Source organism: Labrus mixtus, chromosome 8, assembly GCF_963584025.1.
Source record: "Labrus mixtus chromosome 8, fLabMix1.1, whole genome shotgun sequence".
Classification (NCBI taxonomy): Eukaryota; Metazoa; Chordata; class Actinopteri; order Labriformes; family Labridae; genus Labrus; species Labrus mixtus.
The window spans coordinates 13,406,271-13,415,202 of NC_083619.1; the positions used below are offsets into that span (position 1 = coordinate 13,406,271).

An 8,932-nucleotide genomic window follows, 5' to 3' on the forward strand; every position below is an offset into this window, starting at 1 on the left:
TTGATTAATCATGAAACATTAAGAGCTAGGCAGAAGGAGCACTATATGTAATAACAATGATCATCATTTTGGAGTGCACCCTGTGGACATACATTTAAAGAGGCAGTCCATTGTGCTGTTCTTTTAAATGTCATCTTCATAATTGTGTCTTTTAATCTTCAGGAATCCTGCAGCAGAGCTTGCTGATAGAACCAGAGAGCTTGGTCTCCCTCAACCTGCTTGTGGCCTCTGCAGTCTCAGCGTTCACCATCGGGGCGGCGCTCTCTGGCCTCGCCGTCTGCTGGATCATGGCCCACAAACCAAGCAACCGCCGCCATGGCAACAGCTCCCAGTCTGCCATCCAGCGGCGTGAAAGAGGCCTTCTGAGTAGTGGTGGCGGGATGGGAGGCTCTGTGCTTAGTGTGACAAGGCAGGGAGGTGGGGAGCGTCCCTGCACCCAGGGTGGGGAAACCCTGTTTGTCATGCCCAATGGGTGGGTGAAGTCTGGGGAGCTGGACCCGGGTTTCCTGCCGACCCCCGAGCACACGCCCCAGCAGAAACGCAGAGGCCTACGCCTGTCCGACTCCAACTCAGGAGGTTGGGACACCAGCCAGACATACCTGGGGGGAGGGTCTGTGGGTCTGGGTTCCCCCTGTCGTATCCCCCCCTCAGTCTATCTGACTACCAGACTCTTCCAGCAGGGGGGAGGAGGGAGACACGGCGGCGAGGGACGAGGGAATGACACACCACGCCAGCACTACGTCTGTCTGAGCAAGCAGGAAAAAGGAGGGAGGGGAACGCCCAAAGCCCCTCTCAGGAAGTCTGCAGGGGAGTATGTGTACCCCATGACCCCTCAGGACTCACCCGAGCGACGGAGGGTGGTATCAGCACCAAGCGCCCCCATGGAGTATGGCGAGCCACTACCTTTGCGCTGGCCGGCTCCTGAAGGATACATCCTGAGCAGCCACGGTATGGTCCCCGTTTCTCTGCCTCCACCCTCCATGCCCCCTCCAAGCGGCCAGGTCTACATGTCCCAGCAGCACACCCCTGGCCTAAGCCGAGCTCTGCTGAGGGGGGCTTTGGAGCGAGGGGAGCTTGGGGAGCTGATGGATCTTAGCCAGCTGTTGAGCAAGAAGAACTGCAATGACAGGACTCAGACTGGCCAGTGACTATTGAGGAAATGAATAAAATGTCCAGAACTCTGTTTTTGTTTACATAGATCTCTCTTTTCTTCCTTATTCTGTCCATCCACCTCGCCCCCTCCCTCTCTCCCTCTCTTTTCCTGACATCTTTATTTGTCATTCAGCCTGCTCTCCTCTGTCAGTACCTCAGTGCCGCCGCCCCCCCCCCCCCCCCCTGCTCACGCCTTTTTTTGCCACCCTTGATGAGTCTCTCTTTATGACTGGCTGCTTGGTCTGCCACTCATATCCTGACTCAAGCTAATTGGTTGGGTGGACTGAGGTTGTTGCTGTGTCTGCATTGCAGAATTACCTCTCTCTCTCTCTCTCTCCCGTCTGAGAGAGGATGAGGAGAAAAGAAAGAAAGAACAAAAGACATAAAAAAAAAAAAGAAAAGGGGGACAGCAGAGCAGGGGTTGCTCAGAGGATGTGGAAGGTGAAAAAGACGGACATAGCACTTAAAGCTGGCTTCGTGCAGATTATCTGAGGATGAAGGAGTGGGATACTGTCTCCCTCTTTGATCACATTAACAAGACCGCCACCCATCTGTTTTACTCTATATTACCTGTTGGTCTGGTTGCCAACAAGGTTCTTTGAATGAAATTATAAAATCCTAACATTGTGAAAGTACCTGAAGCTGGAGATGACTCATCAGCCCAATAAACCGACTGTAAAAACAACTTTGATGGATGACAGGAAAACACAAAGTCCCTCTCTCTTTATCTTTTTCCATCTCTTCCTCTTTGAGACACACACAGCAGATGCTAATGTGTTTTTGTACAGGTGACAGAGTATTTAGTATTCTGTGTACACCAGAAGCGGGACGTGTGTGTGTGCTAAAATGCCTCTAACCTTGTCTCATAGGGATATGGGACCATAACTCACGTCTTTCTGGAGCAGAGTGCAGGACTGCAATGTCAGCACTATTTCTGCCAACCGCATGCTCTCTGTTCGTTTGCCTTCTTACACGCCATGTATTTTTTAATGACCAATAATTCCAAGTGGACGTCTGGGGAGATTGCATCAGAAAACTGAGCCTACTACAAAATAAGAGCATGACTGAAAGAAAGGAAAAAGGGAGAGAGGGAGGTGTTGTGGGAAAGTATGCAGACTGCAATATATAAACCCTGTCCTTTCACTGTCACCTGAGGGTTTTTTCGCACGTACACACACACATCCATTAATGCTCCATTATAGGACACAGTCTGGTTTTATTGGGCAAAATTTCCCCTGAAGCCCACAGTGGGTCAAGGTCCTATAGATGTGATACAGAACAAAGTGACAGTTACAGTGGTGATGACTAAAACCCCCGGGCTTAACTCAGAGCCAACAGGGGTAATGGAAATGTTCCCAGCAGGAAAATGGGACCATATATTTAGCCCTTCAAAGTGTCATGGCACTGGACACGTATAGATCAACACAACATGGTATGAGTGTGAAAGCAAAGAGATCAAGGTCATAAAAGACAGACGATAAGAAGATAAAGAAAGCAAGTATGAGACGCTGAAATGAGGTGCACTACAACGTGTTAGGATTTGATATATTCAAACTGATTTTCACTTACTGTGCCAGTCCCAAGTTGACAAAAGAATGAAGTTAGTGCTGACTTTGCAGCAATATATGGTTGATTTGTACATAGTGACCTTTCATTTAGATGAAATTATAATGTTAGAGTAACTCCAAAAGTGACACCAGGGGCTGGCTTGCAAACAAGACATAACATGTATCATGCCAGTATTACTTGAAATGAATGAAAATCTGTTTTCATATAGGCTAAGTTTCATATTAGACGGCTCTGATATTCAAATTGGCAAAACACTTGTATATAAACAGAGCCCTCGTTTTTTTTACATCTGAGTGCCAAAAGCAGGTTATGAATGATCAACTGATGCCTGATTACTGAAGCAAAAACACAAAGAGAAACTTGTTAATAAGTGCCATGAGGATTGTTTTCGTCCGCAGAGTTGGAGCTCTGTTTATTGCAGTATATTTGTTGTGTGTTTGCCTTTTTAAACATACCCGCTGAATGTATTTTTTATTTCATTTTAATGTGAGTGTGTGTGTGTGTGGTTGAAATCATTTGTCCATCTCTATCTGCTGAATGTTTTCAAGTGTTTGAAAGGTCCTTGTAAGAGCTACTCTGACACTTCATGATGCCACGCGTGTATACTGTAAATAATGTTAAGACCATGTCATCCCCTTTATGATTATACTGAAGTATTTCCACTGATGCCATGACATAAAGAGTGTTAATTCCAGGACAGCTGATACATTAATAAGTAGTTCAAAAGCAAAACTTCAAATGAACAGAAACGCTCAGAGGGAGCATTGTGCGTCTCATTTGGTGTCCTGATTCTTGACCTTTCTTGACAATTTGTAAAAAAAAAAAAAAAATGTATTAGAAAGAAATCAATCCTTAATTATCGTGATATCAAAGAGTTGTTTTTGTTGATTTTTGAATCCCCCCCAAAAAAAGTCAAGCATTTACTCTTTGCTGGTTCTTTTATTTCAGGTTTTGCTTTTGGTCATTTTGTCATGAACAGTCTTGGTTTCAAACTGTCACTTTGGCTTCTGGGAGATTGTATTGAGCATTTTCACAACCTTCTCATATTTATAGACTCAACGATTAGTAATTAAATTGTAAAATATAGACAGCAAATGAATCTATTACAGGAATAATTGTTTGTTGCAGTTCTATTCTGTTGTTAAGTGATCGTCTGTCTGACATTACAAACTAACTGCCATACTGAAAGACCTTGAAAACACTCGTCAGCATCCTGGGAGAATGAATGTACTCGTTTTTTCTTTTTGTCGTCATTTTTCTGTGCAGTAATAAGGAAAAGCACAAAAACTTAATTTCTCTTCTTTGCATTTTGAAAGGGGACTGTTTTTCTGTATCATTTGTGAATAGTGTAAATAACCATGCTGAAGGTAGTGTATAAGTTTGGTTGTCCGGGAGAGTCTTCTGAGACAGGACTGTCTGAAGTATGATTTTTTTTTTTTCTCTCTTGGTGATGATGCTGTGAATAAGATGTATGTACAGTATTACGTGATTTGGGGCTGACTGCTGGGTTCAGCTGTTTCCCTGTTATTAGAGTAGAGTCGCAGGCGGAACTGAGCCTTCTCATTTGACTGATGCCTGCCGAGTTTTTGCAGTTGCTAAGATACTGCTGTTATAATAACCATCAATCTTTTGAGTACTGCTATTAAACGGCATTATATAACTGACTACTAATGTTGTCGCATTTGCCTCTGAATTCACTCATTGAAATAATGCACATCATTATATGCTTGCGCACACATTCACACAAATACACACATTAACACTCCCATTGCCCAACGAATAATGTGTATATCATTACTGCAGTTTATTTTCTGTAAATGAGACACACTTGTCATCTTTACTTCTTTACAAACTTCACAAAAGCAAGCTCCAGAGCAGTGAGCAGAGGAAGTGGAAAATCTATGAAGCATTGACATTCCTGGCCACTAGATGGAGCTGGACACTGGCCTTCATTCAGCACGGCTGTGAGAGAGTTGAAAGCCTCCCATGGGTGCCTGAAACTTGACTGGACACTACATGCTGTAGTTTCGATTAGAGGTCCTGGGCAGAGATTAGAACACCTCTTGATCTCTCTGCTTTGATACTATAAGGCTTTGAACGCGACTCATACAGCATACAGATATTTCTACCACAAGACACACACACACAACTAAAGCAACCCGATAACCTAAGCCGGATATAACTGATCAACTTTTTCACCAGCTTCTGTAAATACTGACATAATTAGCAACACTGTGAATAGAATGACCTGCAGCGTAGTAACAAATGAAAAATGCAGTTAACCTAATGGAGTCAGATTGACATTCAAATTACAAATATGAAACATTTGATGAGAATAAATCTCAAAAGTGGTTCAAAATAAAAGGTCAATAATATTCTTTGCAATCAGTCAGCTGGCTACTTGTTGTACACTGCCGATTAAAAGGAGTAATACACCATTTATATATTGTCCACCATAAAGTACAGGAACTAAATAAAATGGGTTTTTTTCAAAGGAGCAGAGGTAAAAGATACACTGTGCCTACAAATCTTAGAATGCAACTTAATATCATCTTTCATTGAATCCTCCCTGCCTCCGTAATGCCCACTTTGTTTTTAACCCCCCTCCTCCACTTTGTACAGCAGGTATGTGTTAATAAAAATGTAATCAAGGCTGTTTAAAAAACGGTGGATTTAGTATTCAAAGTCAAGGCAATTCATAAATGCCTTTAATCTGCATTGTTCCCCCTCATAGCTAGCTGAAGGTGACACACTTACTCCATTCTCACTCAATTCAATTACTCAGCAAACATTTCCAAAATGAGGTGGTCTGGTGTGACTACCATAAGTTGTGAAACTTGTGGCTTCAAATGGCAGTGAGCAAAACAATTAGAGATTTAAAATGGCTGTGAACTACTATTATTATTGTTTTTTTACTGTAGATTTTAAAAGCCCAAATGTAGCCTGAAAAAATCATTGTTTGTTTTTTCTCTCCAGAGCCACATTATACTTTATACAGGTGTTTAACAGGCTCTTGATATTCATTAGTAGACATTGCATATGGTTATCTGGACTTGCTGTGTTAAGTCAAACTACCTCTTTAACAATTTCATTTATTTTACATTGTCCAATAGACTGCATCAAAGAGGTGGAGGAACCCATCTACTAGTCCTATGTAGGTTGTTTCCATCTGGTTAATTTGGAACCAGAAGTTACCGTATTGGTTCAAGAGAGGGGGACATACGGCTCTCCTAAAACTCTATCCTTGTTAAGTTGTTGCTGTGGTACTGACTTGTAGCCTAATAATTTATCAAATTAACATCATATTAGAAAATACATGAAACTCAACTCATTTATTTGTATAGCATTTTATATACAACATTGTTGAAGTGCTGCACAGGGCAGATAGAGAGGGGAAAAAAACATTAGAAGGTAACAGAAAAAAGAAAATCAAAGACATAAAAAACAGCAATGTTTTCTTTAGTTGCCATGCTTGCACCCCAATGCAACAATATCAGTGACAGAACAACAACGACATTAAAAATGAAAGAAGAACAGGTTACAATGATGTAGACTGTAACACAAAGCTAACTGATATCTAAGCCCTGAGCTTGATGGGTCATCGAGAATGAAAAGCAACTGGGTAGAAGTATGTTTTAAGAGTCCTAAACATGTCAATAGTGTGTGAGAAACGGATGTTGGACCAGCAATAGAGAAGGACCTGCTATCCAACACCTTGTCCTGGATCTTGGCATGGACAAAAGGCTTTGGTTAGACGATCTTATTTATGAGACTGGCTGATATGGGGGCAGGCCATTTAATACCTTATATACAATCATCAAAACTTGGAATTAAATTCTTTACTAAACGGGTAGCCAGCGTAAGGAGGCAATAACGGGAGCAATCTGATCTCTTCTTTTTGATACTGTTAAACTCTGGCTGTTGCATTTTGCATAAGATGAGGACGGGATAGACAAGACTGAGTGATACTAAAATAAAGTGAATTACAGTAATCGATGCAAGTGGATAAACATGCATAACTTTCTCCAGGTCGGAATTACAGAAGATGGGTCTTAACTTGGAGATGGTTCAGAGATACATGACGCTTAATTTTACAACCTGATGTATTTATTTGTGGACTAACTTTTAGTGCTGCATCAAATATGACACCAAGATTTTTTACCCAAAATTACAGAATGGGAAAATGGGCAGATATGTTGAAAAATAAAAAAATTATAAATAAAACTTTTTCAATAAAAAATAGTAGCTGATAGAATCAAAGCAGCAGTTTGTAGAAGCGATCCATTCAGACGAATGTAAAAATATAGTTTGAGGCATAATGGTTTGGTTGAGGCAGTTTGGAGGCGTTATGCTAAAGTAGCTGACAACAAAGCTGACATGGATGGGTGTGTAGCAGACAATGAACACAATCATGTTTGCTGTTACTATGCTGATGGTGCTTTTCCTCTCCTCTGACTTTGTGTTTTGCTTTAACAGAATAAAGATGATCCAACTGGAGCAGAAAACGATAATCAAGAGTGGAGCGAGGAAGCCTGCGAATACCAGCATGACAAAAAACTGTGGTTTAAGATGCTGATCTGTACATCGTTCATAACAAGTCCGGAGTTTTGGGGGGTAGTTCTCCTCTCTGAATACAATGCATATTGTCACCACAAACACCCAAATGGAAAAACATACAACTAAAGCAGCCTCTTTCTTTCTCCTCCATGATCTCGCCTGCAGCGGGAACTGCACAGTCAGGTACCGATGGACACTGATGGCGGCCGAGGTGAAAATGCTGGCATACATGTTGATGAAATGTATGTTAACAAGAAAAGTACAAAAGAAGGTCTTGGGCAGGCAGAAGAAGGCATTATAGATCCTGAATGGAAGGAAGAGGATGAGGGCAGAATCAGCTGCAGCCAGGTTCAACATGTAGATGTGGGTGTCTGTCCAGGAGGCTCGCTGGGCAACCAAGCTCAGAAGGGCTGCAGCATTGACGAGCAAACCCAGAAGAAACAAAGGACAGTAGGCCAGACCCTGAAGAGTTTCCACTTTGCAGGGGGGGTTGGTGAACATAGTTTCTGCAGGAAGTGTTAAAATAAGAAAAGTATCTTAGTTTAGAAAAAGGAGTTGATGAGGTTCAAAAAGACAGCTTTGCAAAAGAACCACACACAAACATATTGCTAAACATTGTTCAATGCAGTTTGGAATATCTTTATTAAAGGATTAGTTTGAATTCTTTCAAGGTCTGTCTTAAAACAGAAACCTTTTTACTTGCTGAAATGTTTGCCCTCTTCAATTTAGGATGATAGTTCTGTAACATTGTTGATCTCACAACAGATACAAATTTAAAAAACGATATGTGAGATGAACATTACAAAAATCCGGATTAACTGTTCGGATCAACATTGCAGACTTTTTGAAGAGAACTCTTCTTTTGTGTTACTTTTCTGCAAGAGAAAATCTGGGGCAATTAGCTTGAACTAAGAATGAAATTAGCAAAAAGGGAGAGCTTTGTCCTCTGACTTTTAGATTGGAGGTGATTCACTGCAGCAACCAAAATCGGTTTTGTTGAATATGAGCATTTAAGCAAATTTTAAGACTTAACCAAACGTGAACCTATCATTTAGCCTGATAAGATTTGATGATTCCTTTGAATTTCCTCTCTTACAGACTAGTCTTTAAACATCATATTTTACAACATGTGAAGCAAGCATCTACATTTAAGCTCCTCAAGAGGGAGTATAAGGCTGCAGCCAGGAAACATCAGAAAGTGAAATACAATTTATAATGTTTTTTTGGTATAAAGTATTTAACTTTCAGTAACATACAGGTGATAACGGTTCAATCGGTGGATGACTGAAAAACATATTTTCTAAGTTATGCTGGTCAAATGAAGAAAATAAAAACAAACTTACCAATTTAAATGTTCTTTCTCTTTGTAAACTTGATCTAACGTATGTGAAGGTATCAGTACAACTGTGTCTTTCAGATAGAGACCACTGTGTGAACTTTACATTTGCAGTTTCCCCTCTTTTTGTCTCTGCGACTAAAAGTGAAACGTAGAAACCAGAAGAAGTGACAGGTTACCAAACAGTAGACCACATGAACAGTTTATCACGTAGCTTCAAGGGGAAATGTGTATGTTCCTCTTTGATGAACTATTTTTATTTAATGGTTCCAAAAAAAACTGACAAAAACTGTATTTGTGTATTTAGCTGAAAACTGT

General features: G+C 41.0%; 2 protein-coding genes across 3 annotated transcripts in view; one reads left to right on the forward strand and one right to left on the reverse strand.

The window, feature by feature from the left end:
• Nucleotides 1-4,385, forward strand: part of LOC132979007 (semaphorin-6B-like) — a 33,043-nt gene extending 28,658 nt beyond the window's left edge. Inside the window, exon 17 of the mRNA XM_061044445.1 lies at nt 163-4,385. Within this exon, the coding sequence (XP_060900428.1) occupies nt 163-1,148 (986 nt within the window). The 3' untranslated portion in view covers nt 1,149-4,385. The remainder of the gene's footprint in view (nt 1-162) is intronic.
• Nucleotides 4,386-6,014: 1,629 nt separating this feature from the next.
• Nucleotides 6,015-8,721, reverse strand: gpr35b (G-protein coupled receptor 35 b). 2 transcript variants are annotated; one of them, XR_009674006.1, is made up of 2 exons: nt 6,845-8,705; nt 6,015-6,772 (listed from the first exon to the last, which is right to left on the reverse strand). XR_009674006.1 is itself a non-coding variant. In XM_061044446.1 (2 exons), the coding sequence occupies exon 2, from the start codon at nt 7,777-7,779 to the stop codon at nt 6,934-6,936; it is 846 nt and encodes a 281-aa protein (XP_060900429.1). In that variant the 5' UTR covers nt 7,780-7,784; nt 8,622-8,721; the 3' UTR covers nt 6,017-6,933. The 2 variants fall into 2 exon arrangements, 1 of the variants encoding a protein (XP_060900429.1); XM_061044446.1 differs by having other exon boundaries at nt 6,017-7,784; nt 8,622-8,721.
• Nucleotides 8,722-8,932: the final 211 nt, after the last annotated feature.

What these genes read in the sequence shown, in the direction of transcription:
- gpr35b (XM_061044446.1), bottom strand. Translation starts at nt 7,779, where the DNA reads ATGTTCACCAACCCCCCCTGCAAAGTGGAAACTCTTCAGGGTCTGGCC.